This window comes from Thermobia domestica, chromosome 11, assembly GCF_964235325.1.
Source record: "Thermobia domestica chromosome 11, izTheDome1.hap1.1, whole genome shotgun sequence".
In the NCBI taxonomy this organism is placed as follows: Eukaryota; Metazoa; Arthropoda; class Insecta; order Zygentoma; family Lepismatidae; genus Thermobia; species Thermobia domestica.
Genome location: NC_137464.1, coordinates 131,157,370 through 131,178,436, shown reverse-complemented (window position 1 = coordinate 131,178,436; position 21,067 = coordinate 131,157,370). Strand labels below are relative to the sequence as shown.

The following is a 21,067-nucleotide window of genomic DNA, read 5'->3' as shown; positions in this document are numbered from 1 at the left end:
TTTCAAAAATCCAGTGCTTATTACAAATATAAGCTTACAAAGGCATAAGTGAAAACTTACCTTTGCTCTAAGAAATCAAGTTTTTTCTGCACAGAGAAAAGAACGTTGCGGCCATCCAACAACTGTGCCTCACGATGTTCGTTTTTCACCAATGTTGCCAACATTAAACTGTTGTCCATTTACCTCTTCACAGTGAAGAAATACGTGCCCCGTGTACCATGTCTCCCCCTCTCCCCTATTAGAAATACAAAATAACGGCATCAAATTCCTAGTTATTTGAAATAACTGTACAAAATCAGTCTCACTTGTGAATATGGATTACAAGCATCAATTACCCACTTCGTTAAGTTAAATTTAAAAAAATAATAATATGTTTCGTTAGTCATACTTTTTACTATTACTAAAGCGTTCTCTGATATTGGACATTTTTGGTGATTTATATATTTCTCTCCCTTCCTCCTCCCAAACTTGCGGAGCTGAATTTGGATTTAAAAGGCATCAGAAGGTCACTGTTCATTTCAGAGACCCCGAAAACTGTGGATTCGGCACTGGTAAATATCGATCATTTTCAATAAATTTATATATCTCCTCCTCCCCCATGTTGAAAGGCACGGCATCTGAAGTGTGTCTGTTCGACATTGATAATGATCATTTTCGATAATTTTTATATATCTTCTTCCTCCATTTCCCCCACGTTGCGGTGCTGAATTTGCATTTGAACGGGATCGGAAGTATCACTGTTCATCTTAGCGACCCCGAAAACTATGGATTCGACACTAATATTTGGTCATTTTTAATCGTTTTTATGTATATCCCCCTCCCCCAAGTTACGGGGCTGAATTTGGTCGTAAACGGTATCGAAAGTGTCAATATTCAACTCAGGGACTTCGAAAACTATAGATTCGACATTAATATTAAATCATTTTCGATAAGTTATATATATATTACCCCTCACTCTCCCCTAAGCTGCACCGTCAAAGTGATATGACAGAAACCATCTCAGGTTCGAACCTCATCTATGTTGAAAATGTTATCGAGATCGGTCGGGTGGTTCAAGAGTTACTAAGTTTTATTTATTTTGTACATTTTCACCTCTCCTTCCCTAAGTTCTACCGTCAAAGTGGTATGAAAAAAACACCCCAACTCCGAACCTAATCTATGTTGAAAATTTTATTGAGATCGATCGGCTGGTTCAAGAATGAAGAAGTCACAAAGACAGTCAGTTTTATTTTTATTTTTTAAATATATATCCCCCTTCCCCTCCCCTATGTTGCACCGTCGAAGTAAAACGATAAAAATCGTTCCAGGCCTGAACTTCTATGTTAAGAATTTGATCGAGATCGGGTGGGTGGTTGAAGACATTAGGAGTCACGAACATAATCACTTTCAATTTTATAATACAGATTTATTGTTGTAGTATAATGTTATATCGCTCAATCCTCAACATGCCGTATATCTAAGGAGGCTAAAAGTTATATTGATAAACAATTATTCAACGTATAAGCATCCGCCCATGAAATCAAACTTGCGGTCATATGCACTAAGTTTTTATCAATGTCATGAAAATGTTATTTTCGATATTCATTTTATGAGCACACCTTAAAAAATTTCCAACGGATGTAGTCGGAATTAATGGTAAACGGAATTACCGATGTTCAATACTACATTTCTCTTGAACAAAATGCAATTTCGTGATTTATTGACACAACAGCATACAGCCACTATGCGCCAAGAGAAAAAATGCACATACAATACTGATTACATCACAATCCTATACATAGAATAATATATAGTAAACTATTGATACAAATAAAGTACAAGTATTAGAAATTTGGATTAAAAGAATTAGTGTTCTTGGTACTTAGGCCGATCTTCGTCCTCAATATCCCCTACAACTATTTAATATATATATAAAAAACTTCTTCCATAATAGGAGCAGAGGGGAATGATTTAAAAATACAAGTTGCGTTTCCCCACTGAATTGCTAAACTGAGTCTTTGTACTAAAAATTGTTTGCTCCGCGGATCTCCTGTTTTCACAACCAGCTGTGAACCAATTTGTTTCACTAGATTCTTTGCCTCTTTGCTGAAAACACCCATTATTTCAACAGCAAAAGGAATGAAAATATGGTCCTCTTTTAAGTATGTATATTTTAAATGTTTTCGTCTGCACGCTGTTTCTGCCGCACTTCCAGCTTCCTTAGATGTTGATACGATATGAGAAGCTGCAAAAGTATCAACACAAGTGGCATCCCATACTAGACATTGCCCTTTTTCCCAGGGGATTAACGTGATGCCATCTGGTCTTTTCCCATCATCCCTTGATAAACCTGATGGTTCTAAAATTGATGGCACGTCTATGCTGGCCAAAGCACGCCTTAGAATACCATTTAATTCAACGTGACGGGACACTCTTCCTGCGCTTTTGGGACAGCTCAATGGATGCAAACACTTTTCATTGATTTGCTCCCGGCAAATGCATGTAAATTTTTTACACATGTTCATGCCAAGGCGTAGAGCAATACAAAGACGAAAAGAATTGTTATCCATGAAAGTTCCAATATTCCTCGATGGAATTGATGCAACTATGCGCCAGATTCTTTTTCTTGTAAGGTCTTAAAGCTATCTTTATCAAATACATTATCCAAGAATAGCTCTTGTTCAATAATGGATTTTAAGATTATTTTGTCCCAGCTTTTCTGTACTTCCAATGTGGATGGTATATCATTTTCATATAAGAACTCCATACGTCAATTGCCTCTGTCAAGTGATGAATGACCACATCATCAACGGGAATTTAAGAATGTTGGAAATGAGTGGACTCACCCCATAACAAGAGGAAACAAAAGCTGGAAGACTGAGGTCGGAGACTCTGTGGATGTTCAAACCTCCGAAACGAATTGGAAGACTAGCTTGTTTCCATTGTGTTTGATTTTTAGATATACATGTATTTACAATAGACTCTAATGCTCTTTTCAGCCAGGCATTCATTTAGAGAAGTAGAGATGGCATATACCATGTTGGAGTAGTTCGAAGAAAATATTGTAACCTTGGTATACCCGTGCAATTTTTTTTAGAAGGAAATATGCCAAGTGAGATGGTAAAATTTTTAACCATTCAACAACAGTTTTAAGCTGTTTTCTTAAAAGCTATTTCGTAACCTGTTTCATGCAGTGGAGCACCTAGAAGAAATAACTGGTTCATATTAACTGTTCGAAGACCAGGAAGAAGCTGTTGAAGTTGTGATACAATAGTGGAGTTCTCTTGACCAGATGTGAAAAACAGTTCACATTTAGAAGGATTAACTTCTAAACCAATGCGTTTAGACTCTGCTAACAAAATATTCACACCCTGCAAAACGGATTGTGGGGAACCACCCAAAATACCATCATCCAGATAAAATAAGTTTAGTTCAGATGATAATTTACGAAGTATAGGATGGCTTGATAAGCTGATAAGCATTGGGCCAGTGGGATCTCCTTGTTGGCAACCGACCTGGGACAGTATTGTTTTCTCACCAAAAAACAGCATTGATGGACAAACATAGCTTTGCCAGAAAAGGGGGTAGGTGGCAGGGAGCTGTTGCTTTATTTCACTTAACATGATATTACGTTCCACTGTATTAAAGGCATTTTTATAGTCTATTTTGAGAATGACGTGCTGTCAATTTTCATGGTTCTTGATGAAAATTCGAGTTGAATGCATAATTGCTTCACACCCTCTTTTCGTTGCGAATCCTGATTGGTTGGGCTGAAAATAGGAAGAGCATTGCTGATAAACACTGCAGCTTAGAAGCCAATTTTCTTAAGGTGCAACCCACAGCTACTGGACGAATTCCGCCTTCTTTCTTACAGAGTGCACAAAGTGTGGCTCCAAAGAAATATTTTCGCATATCTTGAGGCACGCTTTCACTCAAAATAAGATTGATTAACCTCGTTAGATTTTCCAATAATATTTCAGCTGCTTCCTCTGCCGATTTTGATATCAAATCCTTTAGATGTTGTGGAGATAAGCCATCAATGCCTGGAACTGAACCACTGGGAAAACTGTAGATAGCTCTTGAAACCATCTTAGCATCCACCGTTAGAACAGGATCACATTCTAAAGGAGGATCTGGAAACGAGAGTTTCCTAGATGGCGTGGGGTGTTTGTTGGCGAGAAGCTTATATATACCGGGGCCAATGTGTCATCTGAGCTTAGCAATCGAATTGCACCTTTTGTGTCAAAATCCGAAATTTTCGCTGCCACTTTTTTTGTAAAGCTCTGATTTTTTCTTCTTTTTGAAGCAATTTGTTGGCGGAGAAGACAAATTTAGGTTCTCTTTCACGAGATTGGTGAGAGATTTATTCTTTCTCTCAGTTGGTATATGGAGTCCATAATAACAGAAACTTAATAATTTTTTCCAGGCAGAGGTGTCATTTTGGTGTACACAATCTGCGATGATAGAAGCCAACTTCTTAGCAACAGCATATCGAGCTCCTCGGGGAATTCTTTTCAGAATGAAAACATTAGATTTTAACATACCCAGTTCTGTCGCAAATTCCTCTGCTTCACAAACACTATGAGTTTCTACTTCAGCATGTTTACGAGTGTTGTGAATATTTAGTCCTTTTCTTGTTGGAAACGTTTTTAAACATAAAGGACAGGTATGCACACTGTTTCCCGATAACTGTAAATTAGTTTCCGATATATTAATATTTGCCATGACACAGCAAATCAACATTTCATTTCTCTTCAGTTTTGGAAGAAGAACACCACTAATATGCCTTGAAATGAAATGAAGTATCTAGTTTAACGTCCCACGTTTATGCACCAAGGCTAAGGGAGACGGTGAGGATAAGAAATGACTGAAATCGTGGAATGAAGAAAGTAGGAGGAAACAAAAACCCGAGAAAACCCACGCACACGGTGTTTGTCCACCAAAAAAACCTGACATGGTGCAAGATGACACCTGTGTGGCTTGAAAACGAGTAATACCTACAGAAAACGCGAACAACCAATTCAGAAAACGACATACTGTTGCTATATGCTACAGAGGCAGATCGATTCACATGAATTGTATAAACTACTGGGAACATATTCACTCCAGCGGCATTTTTACTGAATCCAAGAAATTTAAGTAAGAAATGTAATGATTTTTTTCCTTCTTTTTTACATTCTATAAAAAAATCAAGTAATACCGGTACTTGTGCAACAACCTTGCGCAAGAGTCTTGGTCTTGCATTTAAGACTCTTGCAAAAACTGCAAGACCAAGACTCTTACGAACCATCACTACGAACCTCTTAGCTATTGAACCACTTGATCCATTCAGCCACGGAGAACTCTACGCAGTCATTCATATAATTTCCCTTAACTACGTTGATAAACTGATAGAGTGGAATACTCTAAAAGTTAACTCGGTGTTTGCGCCGCTGACCTCTTGTAGCTTAGTTATAGGGTGCACAATGAACTTCCCCTTGTGCAGAAATACTTTTAATGCAATACATTTTTGTTACTAATTGAGTTATATTTGATAGAACCTTCTGATAAAGTAATGCCAAATACTCAGTTGTCAGACATAAATCATCTTTTGCGAAGCTGTAGTGGAAAATGACTCTCGTCGTAAACATGTTAGACTTTTGAAAATAAAACTTTTTTTTTTTTTTTTAAACAAAACAAAGCAAAGCAATGGAAATGCGCATGTGGATGTCACTTGGAAGCGAACCTATAACTTTAAAACATTGCGCGTTTACGTCATTATGTGTTAGATGAAAATTTAGTGTAAAGGACTCCTACGTGGATGATCCTAAGTTCGAATCCCGACTGTCCTTATTTTTTTTCCTTTTAGCTACGCTCGTAGTGTGGATTCCGGAAGTTCAATTTTGAATTAAATGTAGTCGCAGCTAGTTTAAGTCGAAATTATTTGTAAATGTGAGATTTGTTATTACGTGCTTTTCTTTAACTTGCGATGTTTCAACTTTGATATTAAATCTTTAAAACCTTAATTTAAGTCATTTCTCTACGTCATATTATGATGAAGTTTTGCACAACGACGACAGTCGGGTGGTGTTACAATATTCCGTTGTTACTATAATATATTTACAGGGGCGTAAATAAGGGCCCCGCAGACCACCCATTGCGGGGGTCCAAGGTATCAGAGGGCCCCCAAATCGTGAACTGGGACGTAGAGAAGAGGTTCCACTCCACGCTGTCTGCGGGATGGCCCCCAAACCTTTAGTTACGCCACTGTATATTTATATATCTAGTGAAACAGTGCGGCCAAGTTTAGCCCCAATTTCATTTCCCCATGAATTTGCCCGAACGTGATTGCAATCGATAGATTCCGATGCATAGAACACAGCTGTGAAGGAACCAGAGTGGTATAATGCACCGTTCCTGAGATATCGCATTCCAGAGATGTGGGATGCCACGAGATGGCGCCAGCATCGACGTAGCACTTTAGTTTATGAAATTCAATCAGAAACATCCTCATCATCGGAAGCATTTTCAATGCGAAGAGAAACGTTGGACAATCGATGACCGGACACAACAAACTCATGGTTGTGGCCGTAAGAGAAGTACTAAACAGTGGTGGCCACGTGTGAACTACATCTTACTGTACGCGCTCCAGGCTCACATGTACGGTAGTAAGCAATGATTGACACTCTACCTGCCTTCACCCTGTCCGGCAGCACAAATATGTAGTGTTCAGTTCGATTGCGATATCTTGACTTCATTTTGGCCTTAGGCAGAATGGGCTCCGCGACGTCGAAGTCGCTGAAATCAATCTGAACGCCAAGCCCGGCGCGCGCTGGTCTTTTATATTGGCCGATAAAACCATTTTCATGGAATGCTGTGTGCTGGGCGTAGTAACCCAAAGTGTTGCGCAATTGGAATGGGCCGAAAGTTATTTCATACAGCTCCTCCAATGACATTTGCAGGAGTTGGATTTCGAATAGCTTACTACTGCCCTCGATTGGTTTAAACACCATACGCTTCTGCGTCAAATTGAGATCCTTGACAAGTGTCATCAGAATCACCGAAACGATCGAGCAGTATCTAGACAATTTCGATCGCTCAAAATGGGTTGGTGAAAGAGATTTAGAAGACCAGACCCGATCAGAACCATTTCAAAATCATGGTCAAGAGTGCTGTTGTGTGCAGCAATGGCGAAAAGTCGGGAATTTTTTTCTTCAAACGACCAGAAACCTGCTCAATCACCCATCTGATCTTCGTTACGAAACGATTCGAATTGGCAGCCTCTGTCGCTAATTGTTTACCATTTCCAGATGCAGGAATTTTCACGTGGAACCTCATCTCTTCGAATGTGCAACTACGTCCCTAAAACCCTGTCGCAGACGTGGACATCACCTAACGTTCTCAGTGCTTCGTGAAATCGAATCCGAGAGAAGGTGGCATCGCTATAATGCGCATTGTAAAGACCAAAGACAAAAGCGACAAATCCATTTGGGCAAACACAGACCATGACTTCTTTTGCCCGCTGCAGAGCTCCTTTTGCTTGGCGAAGTTCGCAGACTTATGGACGAGTCTATACGTTGAGCCCCAGCATATTGTCACAGCATCATTGTCCATTCTGTATAACGCCTTCGGAAGTGGAGTATTGTGACTGGCCAAAGTTTTTCTAGTTCTGATCCAAAAGTTCTGGAACTAGTCTAAGAAGCAAATCCCTTCGAGCTGCCGTAACATTATCGCCGACAGTGGACTTCGAGATGACGAACAGTGAACCGATCTGATAGTACGACAAGTAGGTGCGCAATCTAACCAAAAACACGGCGACTTCGACGGGCTTACAATTGGATGTGAACGAGCAAATCTTCCGAAACTGATCCATATCATAGCCGACTCATTTGCCAAATATATCATCCAAAATCCAGTCACCATCTGGTTCCTTCTTATCAAACACCGAGAAGCAAGTACCCGATTTCAGTTGTTGATAACATTGATGATGGAACTATTCCATTTCCGCCAACTCTTCCGCAGACTGAGTCCTTAATTTGTTTCATAATGGCCAATAATTCTGCAGGCCAACTTATGTCGCACACATTCTGCTATACTCCATCATCAACATGTGTCGCAATTTGCCCTTGACTGAAACGAGTATTTCTGGTTTTCGGCAGCCGAAAATACACTGATTTTGCGAAGTTTTCCCTCTACAGAAGAATGAAGCGTCGAAGCTTAGTTCAACACCGTTTCAGCGCCTTCGTCCACCACTCTTTTCAGCCACTTGCAGCAGAGCTCACATACTTGGCTTTTTTCTGGAATCTGAGGGATTGGATCGAGCAGCTTTTGCCGTGTGTTTGCAATAGCTCGCACTTCTTTTAGATACTGAATCGAATCACTAAATAGTCACGCCGAATAAAATTTACCAGAATCCTTCCGTTTTTGCGTTTTGCATCCAATACAATCGACCGGCATAGTTCTCAAATAAGCTCAATAAGGCATTGAAAACGAGTGCAATGTAATCGTTTTGTTCAATTATAAGCACCAAACACGAATACATTGAGTTGAGAGAAGAAAAGATAGAAACAACGAGCTTGATGAATGAGTTTAATACGATACTGAGCCGTGTATGTGACCACTATAAGTGTTAGCTTCACACCTTATACAAATACCCTCGGGACGTGAAGAGGCGATCTCGCAGCTGCGCCTCGATACTGGCGTCGTCTCGTGACATCCCACACCTTAGGAACGTGATCATAGGCGTCGCCACAGTGGATGCAGTGGGTGTAGCTGCACCCACATTGACTTCGATTTTCAGATTTTCTACAATAATCCTTTCTATTTTGTATATTTATTGTTTCCTATGTTTGGATATATTTGAGTGATTTCTTAAGTCACTCATAAAAGTCTCTCGTAAGTTAGTTACTATCATACAGTTTTTTAATAGTAAAACTCAGGGATTATTTTTGAGATCTTAAGGCTCAAAAGTGCAGAGAGTTCTGGCATCAGTATTAGGATATGTTGGAAGAGCGTCTTTGGCAAACAGTGTGATGTAATTGCTAGTTGAATTGTAATTGTATGTACGCATGTCATCATATTAATTTGCCATTAAAATGTTAAAACAAGAAACTTTGCTTGGGTGCATAGAAACCACATCTTCAAGCAGTAATTGTAATTGATTGATGCCATTGAAATTGATTGATGCTCTTGTAATTGATGCCGTAGAAAAAAATGTGCATTTAAAAATTCTAAATTTGATAAATCCATAACTCACATACATATGTATCCATGTATGAAGCTTCTTTGGGTTAACTGCCGCAGATGGCAGCCCCGAAATATAAAATTTACGGAGAAATGAACAGAATCAGACGAAATGTGATAAATAGAGTAACAAACGTTAGAAAGGTCATCGCTGTAGAGTGATTAATAAGACAGACATACGTTAAATTGTGTATTATATGTATTCGCAGATTAACACGATATGAGGTAACGTGCTGCCATTAGAGCGTGATCTGACAGTGTTCAAACTCACTGTGCTATTAACTAAAAGTATGTATCCTGCTGTAATGAAGGGAGATACATAAATGTAGAGCGAAAACTAATAAGAGGGAAGTTGCATGTGAGAGAAGTGTAGTGAATTGGGGGAAATGTGTTCTTACATGTGATATGCGTATTTACATAAAAACACAATAATGAACGTTAATCAGTTAAACATTGACTCACCTGTAATGAAGCCTTTAATCAGTATACGAAGCGACGTAAATTATCTGAAGTCAGTGTCCTAACTCATGACAAGAAACCTTAGAAATGTCCGAGAGTTACGAGATCCACATATTTGTAAAATTTACGTTAGTGATATTTGGAAAACAAATATGCAAGCTATAAAAATAATTGGAACATGTAGGGGCCTATCGCATATCTTTATGTCGTGAAAGCAGAAGGTTTCCACAAGCCTCGTTAACGCGTATACCCACCGTCGCTGAAGCGCCATCTCCCTACGGACGCATCCCAGTGGGGCCCCCCTGCTGCGCTCCTGCCCTGACTCGGTTAAATAGCATTCGTGCTATTTAGTGGCCACCTAGTAAAGGTTGGTTGGTGTTTTTCCATAAGACCTCTTGAAGAGAAGGGGAATGCAAGTGCACACTTCCATTGAATGGTTATCACGCGGGAAAGAAGTATTTTCGTATGCGTCTTGTAACTTGGTCTTTGATAGGTAACTGCACCTTCAAACGCCCCTGACACACGCAGACAGGAAGGATGTCTTTCACGGATTTTTAGTGTAGTTTCGAAGTTATATCCTCCATCGCAGTGAAAAAGTCATAGGAGTCGATTAAATATTGATTTGCGTGATCGTAACGAAAACTTTGCGATCAATTTGCGACAAACGACACTAAATGAATTTTTGAAGTGACTAACTATATTTAATTTTTCATAAAGTAAAATTGAGAAGCAAGAGAAAAATTTTGCGTTGCACTGCGATTGCAAAGTTGGGAAGATACGATATTTAATGGGCTCTGTTGTTTTAGTCATTAATGAGTAGTGTGTAGTTTGCAACACTTAACAGTTCCAAGATACTAATTTTGCACAGTAATACTATATTCATGAATATGGATCTAGGAAAGAGCAAAACGAGCATGAAAGTAAGAAATATTTGTGATTAATAGTGAATAGTGGAGGCCAGAAATGAAACAAGGGTAATCGTAGGTAAGATATATGAAAGTAAGAACAGGTAAATTGTAATACAACGTTGAAAACAGATTCATTTGGGTCTTATCTCAGAAATTTTGTGAGTTAATATTTGTTTTACTATGTCTTATCCTTTTCCAGCCTGCACCCACATTACCAAACTCCTGGTGCCGCCTATGAACGCGATCGCGATATCTGACCACTGTGGTTCCTTCACAGGCGTGTTCTATGCATCGGAAGCTACCATTTGCATTCAAGTTTGGCTATATTCATGGGGAGATGAAATTGGGGCTTCAGGCTAATAATTTACTGGCCGCACTCTTTTTGACTCAGAAAAAACAAACAAACAAACAAACAAACAAAAAAAAAAAAAAAAAAACATATAGTAGACCGTAGGATGCAACATGGATTCTCGGATAGGGTTGCCATATTACCCGATTTTAGCGGGTACCACCCGATTTTCAGGTCCTATATTCGTCCCCCGCTTAATCATGTGTTAATCACGAAAAACCACCCGTCTTTTTTGAGTGGAGAAAAATCTAAGATGACTTTGTTGATAAAGTGTTGTTATATTCAAGGTAAACCGGTACATCTGTGTGTCAGTCTCAATTGCGATTGAGTTAAATTTGAACTTATGCGTAAGCTCACGCTGAACAAGTCGATGTTTTTACCTAGTCTATGTGTTCACCTAGTCTTTATATATTTAGAAATGATTATAAATTGAATTACGATATCCTTAGCATTTTGTTTAGATTAGATTCATTATTAATATTTTTTCTTTTAAAATGTTAATGCTGTATTTCATATAGATATTGTGAAACCGTGGTAATTTTGTATGTTAGTACGATTTCAAATAGCAATCTTTAAAAATGATTAGAACTTTTATAAGAGATGGACTCCTAAATATGTTTTACTTTTCTTATGCTAAAAATTTAGAAATTATTTGGTGTTTCTTAGAGAGAAAACCGTATGAATAATATCTACCATATATTGCTTTTTTTTTTTTTTTCCTGGAAAACTTGCCTTACAGATATCCTTACAATTACAGGTATCTTACTGTAATACTTACTTTACAATTCGAGACTCACATTTGTTGAACTTAATAAAAGAGAAAGGGAAAAACTAAATTTACTTTACTTTAGTTTCGTTAGAAAAGTACATTGAAAGTATCACTTAACAAAGAAATGAATATATATATATATAAATCGAAGGATTCCAGGTCAGTATTTGTAATACACAAGTTCACATCAGTACTTACGGTTTAGAATCCCCCGCTTTTCTAATTTTACAATATTGCAACCCTACTTTTTGGAGGAATCCCAAATGAATTTAGTGTAGGTATAAATTACCATCTGAAAAATATATTGGGGGAAGGGAAAGGGGTGGTAAGACATTGAAACTGTTCCTAGGATTGGAAGGAGTGGCATGTACAGGTGATAGAATACGAAAGATGTTGGGTTCGAATTCATAGTTTTCGGGTTCGAAGAGATGAATAATGGCCCTCCAGATGAGGGCTCCTCACTTTTGTTTCCTTCTTTTCTTTAGCCATGCATAAATAAAAAATGGTTTCAAATTATATTTTCCTTTCAAGTATGATTGTTTTAAAACTTGTCCTTTAATTTTATTATTTTTAGTTATTTTCTACTTCTTAGTTGTAATTAGATATATTTTCTATGTATATTTTGTTCTATGTTGCACATTGATTATTACATTTTATGTCTTATACATTTGAAGAGAAGCTTATGACAATTCAGAGCAGCAAATTTCAAACACTTCCGATTTTGAGATTATTGCGGGTGGTGGTGTGTTTCCTTGAGACATTGAATTGGTTGCAAAAAGCCACTTGTCGCTATCTCTTACCATCTGTGTTTTAAGGTGATAAATGTTGAAACTGAAAATGGCTAATTTAAACCACTTCCGGTTTGAATAACAGGTTATCGAAGGAGGTGGAACCTATTCTTGAGATGCTAAATTGATTGGAAAAAAACTGCTTTTTGATAGCTTTTACCGTCTTTACTCTTATGTCTGTTGAAGCAGACGGACCGACGGACAGAGAGTTTTATAAGACTTCCGACTCTTAGTGCATATCATTATTTGGAAGTCTGAAAAATATAGTAACTCTGTATTCCTCATAAATCTCTCGTCGCTCCAGGAAAACTTGCAAACATTCCCGCAAAAAGTGCATATATAAGGTTGACTACTTATCTTGAAACGCGCTTGTAACTTTTAAATTAATAGGAAAAATATGCTGAAATTTCGTACCATGCAAATTTCGACAAGGAAATTCTTTGACATACCCTGCAATACAACAGATTACCAGTGTTGCAAACCCAACCTAACTATATGTTTTCAAATGGCATTATTACATATTTGTAATCTACATGTTAAACAGAAGCCTACAATATTACAGTTATTATTCAGTATTGTTTAGTGGTACATACTAAAGGGGCTACAGTATTATAAACATCGAGAAGCAACAACATTTCGGAGACTTCTACAATAATTTTAATGCATGTGAGGCGGGTGGAGGGATCCATGTCCATAGCAACTTAGTATTAAGTGTTCGTTCGTTTTGAGTAGACGTAAAGATCATAGTGCCGTTTACGACAGTCTAAGCAGGGTTGCAGACTTCGATACTATTTTCTATGAAACAGATTGGGGTAGTAGATTCTGTAAACTCCATTATAGACTTCACGTTTATTGAAAACCATTTAAGTGATTTGATGTAGTACTTATTTTCTAGAAGTTTTCCAAGATAAAGCCTTCTGAACAAAATTAGTTTCAGTTCATTGTAACCTCGTTCTTATTTATTCGAAATACGTCATGGCATGAGCATAGTATTTCGACACGAAGAAATTTTCCCGTCTGTCTCGCTCGTGGTGTTATTGTTGAAGAAGCCAATAAAATTTGATTGGTTTTCATCATTTGTGATATTGTAGCATCCTTAGTTTGTAACACTGAATAACAAGTGTGGTATTGTGAGTTCGTTTAACATGCAGGTTTGAAATATGTAGTAACCTGACGTAGCGCTATTTGAAATATATATATATATATATATATATATATATATATATATATATATATATATGGCTTTATATTGAGCTGACAACACTGTTAATCTGGTGGTATAGTAAAGCATGCCAGCCCGCTGCGGCTTATTCGCTTGTCTTGTTTAGAAATGTACACTCATGTCCAAAATTATTGTCGCATGTCTTTGAATATGTTGTTGTAGGAATATAATTTGCTAACGAATTCTCCCAGTATTTCTTATAATGTTAGTATGTGTATAATCGGCAAAGACATGTATGTGGAAAATTTCATGTCAAAAGAGCAGTAAATAATAACAATAAAACAAAAATAAAACTTTCTTGTCAATTTAGCAATATTTTGTTTTACTCATTCTAATTTTTGTATTTATAATTCCTTTCCTATGAAATTTACCGCAAATATACATTTCCCGATTATACACATAGTATCGGTATTAAAAGTTCCCTGCAACATCATTATCAAATTATATTCGTACAAGAAGGCAGTTATAGATATGCGACAATCATTTTGGACATGAGTGTACATACAGATGATATCAGTGTTCTAGCGCATTCACAGTGCCACTGTTAATGGCTCTGTTCACCAAGTCCTGGTTTTGTCTTTTCACCTTTGCACATATGTGGAAGGTCGCATCATCGCTGAAAATTATCGTCTGTAGGGTTTCAACGTCCTTAATCAAAGTCTAAATAGCCTCGCAAAACTCATGTCGCTTTATCTTATTTTATGGGCACACCTGTACCAATTACAGTTTGTACTGATGAAACTTCAAACACTTGGGCAAGATCTTCAATATTGCTGACGGTAACACCTGTAATTCTCCGCTAGATTTACATGTTAACGTCTCTGGGCTGCGAAGAAACACTTCTTTCATGCTATTCAGAACTTCTTTTGAGGTGGAAGATCGGCCAGAGTATCTTCCCCGTCTCACTGAATATTTTATTCAGCTTCAAATGGATGTGTGGGTCGGTAGATAAACATCAAAATTTCCTTTGATCGCACACTACACTCCAAAATATTTTTCGGTTTTAATGCACTCTAACGTCGTTACAGTAGTGTAAATGTCATTTCAATCTCACTGTCTTTTACTGATAGGAGTTGTGTCTAGAGATAGTGACAATTCAATCGCCATCGGCACCACATTTCTATACGAGGATGGCAAAGCGTGATATACTATATTTACAGGAAAGCAACTTTTCACCTTTATAAATTCAATCTGTAGTAGGGTGGCAAAACATGCCACTTTGGGCATTTTCTGAGCTTTCGCTTCTGTAGTTGGTCTCACTGGGTCCGACTGGGAGTAGTTGATAATGGCTTAATTAAAAATTCCCTATCTAACAGTGTATATTTTGTTTTCACTAGTGAACTGGAAGTATTTTAAATTTAATTCAGAAGGTTGTGATGCATCATGCTTTCCCATTCTTGTATATAGTGTCCTTCATTTTTCAAGAAAAATGAATGAGGGAAGAAAATGAACATCTTAACAGAGAAACGGCTGAACTGTTGTAAATGAATTTTTGAGCGTAATTAGTACCTATCTTAAGCTGGGTTTTTATAATTCATTCTGATTAAAATGCTCGTTCTAAGGGAAAGAGACATGGTTCAATATTTCTTTACAAGGCTGGCCAAACATGCACTTTTCTGCAGGAGAGCACATTACAACTTTGTGTTTTCACTTCACTGGCGTAAATGAAATAAATAAATACTGCTAAATAGGGTATTCTTAATTGAGGCAATATAAGATTTTTTCAGGATCTTCATGTGGCCAATTACCGAAGCGAAAAATCGGAAAATGACGAAAAAGTGATATAAGATTTAATTCATAAGGTTGAAAATTATTTTTCTGTAAAAATGATACATGTTTTGTCATCCTCGCATAGATTTATCAACGTATTCAAATAACCTTTTATTCAATGACATCTTAAAATTGATAACGGTTTTTGTGCCCTCCGTATACCTGTCTTGTCTATCTACCTACCTACACACCTATCTGAACAAGACAAAAGCTCCAGGAAGCATGTCTAAATTGATGCTGCAGAAAATGAACTGAATATCTCCAAAATTGCTAGCCTTAGAGCTGAGATGCCATGTCTCAGACTTGCATTTTGCTGTATCGAAAATTGCATGATTCAAGATTATGTAAGACGGCGCAAGAAATTTCCAAAAAGAAGAGAGGAATTTCCGGATATTTTATTAGGATTATTCCATTTTCAGCCTCATTTCGATGGAGATTTCCATTAATTGTTCCTAAGCCACTGGAAATTTGCGATCTTTAAAAGTCAACTTATCATCATAAAGTACTTCGAAATACAGTTTTGATAGTCTTTGGTCTTAGTAATGTGTTTTTAACTGTATCACAGAACTAATTCTAATTAGTATTAGGTCCCAGACAGAAAATGCAGGTGGTTTACAGGCGCCTGTGAAACAGGCATATTTGTACAGGCTCCTGTACATGCGCCTGAAAATGGATTACTTTTAAATGAATGAGACATGTATCGATTTTTTTCAAGATCATTACATGTTCATTTCACGGAAACAGTTTTCATGTTGATAGGGCTGCAACCTTGTAACGTGAAAAATGCGTGTAAACTACATGTAGAGAGTGGAAAGACATGTACGTAACCGGTATATTCCATGTAGTTGACATATACGTTACCTCATGAGAATCTGCCGACAGCTGCTTTTCATTTGATAAAAATGTAATTGACATGTAAAATACATGTGAAATACAGGTGTTAGCGAATTACTGGACGTGTTAGCGGAATATACATGTAAAGTACATCGCATTAAGTGTACATAAAATTTGCGTGTCACAGGTGTTGGACACGCATAAGACATGTACGTTTCATGTGTATATATAAGGCAGAAGAGACATGTGGTAACATATACATGGGAGCCACATGTAACATGAGTTTGCCTGTTCATGAATTGGGTATGTATTGTATAGATCACATGCATGTTAAACGTTGAATCACATGTACATGTAATATAAGCTACATAAAACCTGCGTGTTACAGGGGAATTACTTCTATATCCGAAACCCCCCCCCCCAAATACGGACTTTTTTGTAAATTTAGTCTAATTTTAGGGGCAATTTTACAATTTTTAATATAATTTAACCTGAAATTGTGTTTGGACCCCACCAAAAAAACTTTGGACCCCACCAAAAAAACTTTGGACCCTTCCCGAAATAAATTCCTGCGCACGTCCCTTATGTACCCAACTCCCATCGAGTACTTAACAGTGACGAAAAGTGGGTCATGCGTGATACTCTATTTCAAATAAAAATATAGAAATAAAATGTGTAAAATTCAAATTCGATTATTGGAATGTAGGCTGCATATTTTAAAGAGTACTACTACTATTTGATCCATCTAATCCAAGGGTCTGCGCACGCGTCTGTATATATGTGTCAGCACCTTGCATATGTGCATGTCAAAGTGGAGACTTGATGCATGTTCCCTATGCCTGTAACGTGAATGTTTAACTCTAATCAACCTTTCCATCGCATTTACCTGTTTAAACTATTTACTCATTACACGTATCTGTTTAATCCATTTGTTGGCAGTCATGATCATTGCATGTTCCCATTCATCTGTACATTGCCTGTACACTGCATGTAGACACTTTGGATATTACAGGCAATATGTCCAATTCTATTCCAATGTACTATACGTTTGTCAGGACCTTGCATATGTGCATGACAAACTGGAGACTTGGTGCCTGAATATTACATGTTTCCTACACCTGTAACATTAATGATTCACTCCAATCAACCTTGTTCATTGCATGCAAATGTTTGACCCATTTATTGGCAATCATGATCATTGCATTTTCCGTTTACCTGCACATTGCCTGTACATTGCATATAGGTGGGTTCACACTTCGCATGTACACAGAGATAATACAGGCAATATATTCAGTTGTAATCCCGTGTATTATACATATGTCAGGACCTTGCATAGTGAATGTCGAATTGGAGACTTGTGCCTGAATATTGCATATCTCCTATGCCTATAACGTGAATGTTTAGCTCCAATCCACCTTGTTCACCACACGTATCTGTTTAATCCATTTATTGGTAATCACGATCATTGCATGTTCCCGTTCACCTGTACATTGCCTGTACACTGCACGTAGGGGAGTTACACACTTCGCATGTACACGAAAATGATAAATGTAAAATAACATATTGTACATCATGCGTTTTCCATACTATACGCTAATACATGGTATTTACATGTAATGCGAATGTCATACATGTATATTACATGTTGATAAACAGGCACCTTCCTTGTACTTTTCATTCTTACTGTATTGCGAATGTTACCAACAAGCCATTCAAGGTACTTTACATGCACATATTCCCTCTATTTACTTGCATGTGAGTGACTACGTGTACATTGCATGTTCTCATTTTAATTTACAGGCTGTGCACAACGCGTGTTTCCGTGCAAAATTTCCAACAGAAGTTTAATACTTTTTCGACATGCATATCACCTGGCCTATAATATTTTCTTTACATGTGTTTTCGCCGAAACAGGCGCCTGTATAATGCCTGTCAAAATCTGACAGGCTTTTATAGGCAGTTCCATGTACAAAACAGTGTATGTTTCCTAAAACAATTTCATAGGTTGAACTGAACGAATAAGAAAATGAAGGTCTTAATGAATACGTTCTCATATACGGAAGCCTAATAAGAACAGTGAATAGTTGGAAGTAATTAGTTTCACATCATGTTATGCTTGCAGACGACTAAACCTTGTAGTGTATCAAAGTGGTGGTTCGAAGCATTGGTCCACCGTGAACAGTATCCTCATGAATTAGGACATTGATAAGTTGTACAGACAAAGCTTACCTGAACCTCGGAAATGGAAGCTAATTAGTCAGTTTTTAATAATGGTTGTTGGTTAACGTATATGTTTTAAGTGAGTTGAGTTGGTTTTGAGTTTAACGTCCCTTTCAGCAGCGAGGCTATATAAGACGTGACCTACTGATTAACATGGAATCCGAAGTACATGAGTTCCCACCGGGAATCAAACCCGGGTGTTTTAAATGATTTCTAGTACTATATATTAATATGGGTCTTTGTGAATACATAATTTTTGATGATGATCAGTGAGTAGAATTATTTAACCTCAACTTGCAATAGTTGCTCTCATGAACGTTAAGTAATATCGAGTTATTGTATCGTTCACAGTCTCCACATTGTCTCTATAGAATGGTTAGCTGCAAGTTTATGCCTAGGCAGACCGGCGGATGAAGAAAAGTATCATTTAGAAAACAGGCAAACACAACCACCATCTCCTTTAAGTAAGAAGGTATGTACATACTCATTAAAATAGTATCTTTTTATTTCATGGTTCTAGATACAGGATGTTGGTCATCTTACACAGATAGTTTAGTATAGTATTCAGTGCAAAAATTATTTTTCATAATATCAAGTCGTCTAAAAAGTACTGAAATTTTTGCTCACGAAATAGGGTTAGTGTCTCAGAGCTCAGGATTTATGAGTTGCAGCGGGTCAGTCGTAACGCCATTTGATAGCTGATAGTTGAAGCTAGTAGATTTGCGAACAGTTTTGGAATTCTTATAATTAAGCAGGCTCGTGAAGTAATTTATGAGAGTTATGGGCAAAATACATTATCGAAAGCAACACCCAAAAGTTGGATCGTCTGTTTTCGTTGTGAGATTTCGATGTCCATGACGCTTCTCACGCTGGACAACCAAAAAAATAACTCTAAGCAAAAGTAGATGATATTCTGGAAAACTCGAGCAAGATCGGCATGTAAGCAATCATGGCATCGGCAATGACTTAAACATCCATCACCAGTGTTAAACGATTTGAAGAAAGGTGGTTGAAAAATAAGCTCATCCTTTGTGTGTCACGTGGTCTAACTCAGAAACGTTTACTGGATCGTATTTCTGTGTGCACATCTCTATTGAAAAGAAACGAAATCGAACCATTTCTGAGCGGTTGATCGTTAGTGAGGAAAAGTAGATAATCTACGATAACGACATGGGAAAAGATTCGTGATCGAAGCGAGGAAAAGCTCCATAGTCTATGGAAAAGCCCACACTTACGCCAGGAATATTATGCTGTGCGTTTGATGGAATTAAAAGGCATTGTGTATCACGAACTGCTGCCGCCGAATAGAAGGATAGATTCGGACCTGTACTGTAGGCAGTTAGCGTGAGTGCACCTTGCAAATCAAGAGAAACGGCCGGAACTGGTAAATAGGAAATGCCGTAAACGGGGAAACGGTGGCTCAGTGGTAGAGCGCTTACCTCTGGTGCATGTGGTTTCATGTTCGATCCCCGGACAAGTAAATTTGTTGTGGACAACATAGTGTCCATGGGTTTTCTCGGGTTACTCCCGTTTCCTCCCACTATCTCCTTCCATCATTTACTTGCTTTAACCATCTGTCTCCCTTAGCCTAACGAGCATAATCGTGGGATGTTAAATTGAAATATTTTCAAAAGAGACCTGGCACAATCACGTATCACAATCCTATAGTAACTACGGAAGTTCTATAGCGGCGGATTAAGGTGTTGCCGAAAAAAATTCAGAAGACCATAGGATATGTGGTTTTATAAAGTTATTTTCAAATCACAATAAATCCGTTCTTAATTTTGACCTCCAAAGGCTCGATACTTTTTAGACAATCAGATATATGGAACATAAGTTAATAAAATAAATATTAATAAATTAATACATACATCATGTTTTCGGTTTTAAGTCCAAATCCAAGGTGAATCTCCAAATCTCATTGAGATATTTTGTTTGCGGATGCAATATATTGTCGTAGTGCACGGGGTGTTTTTGACGTCTGCTGTACGGCCAACTTCCAATAATATAATGTGTCTATATAGTACTTAGTAAATTAAATTTTATGTTTTACCCAGAAATTATATAGCACCGAAAAGAAGCGTAATATTTTCGTTGGAACATTTATCCCGCAATTAACATTATGTGATATCGAAAAAGAACCATTCTGTCATGAAAAAAGAAATCGTATCCAGTTGCATAAAAATAAACATCGTAAATCTTGATCAGATGTATCGCATTTTGCTAACTTAATTTGTCATTTGTATCGCACTCCTATAATTTTATGTAATAAACTAAGATACGATATGGCTGAATAGAATGTTAATTCATGTACATGAAGGTCAAAACTTCTTTGTTATTCGTCATTTTATAGCTACTTCCTGTTTTTTGTTTTATAAGTGCTCGTAGACTGTATGTGGTTCATATATAATTATGCGTAGAAAAGTATTTTAGCCACCTTCAGGTAATGTTCAGTCTGTTGTGAAACCTTTTATTTTTTTATTTTATTTTATTTTTTTGTAAACATTATAGAACTTGCTGAAGTACATGTTCTTCGCACAGGAAGGA

The 21,067-nt window shown here is 37.4% G+C and overlaps 1 protein-coding gene across 4 annotated transcripts in view; it reads left to right on the top strand.

Annotated features, from left to right (window-relative positions):
* Positions 1 to 21,067, top strand: part of LOC145664449 (DNA topoisomerase 2-binding protein 1-A-like) — a 1,008,895-nt gene that overhangs the window by 513,160 nt on the left and 474,668 nt on the right. For all 4 annotated transcript variants that reach the window (XM_081731135.1, XM_081731136.1, XM_081731137.1 and 1 more), the window contains one exon: positions 18,872 to 18,992. In XM_081731135.1, the coding sequence (XP_081587261.1) occupies positions 18,872 to 18,992 (121 nt within the window). The remainder of the gene's footprint in view (positions 1 to 18,871; positions 18,993 to 21,067) is intronic.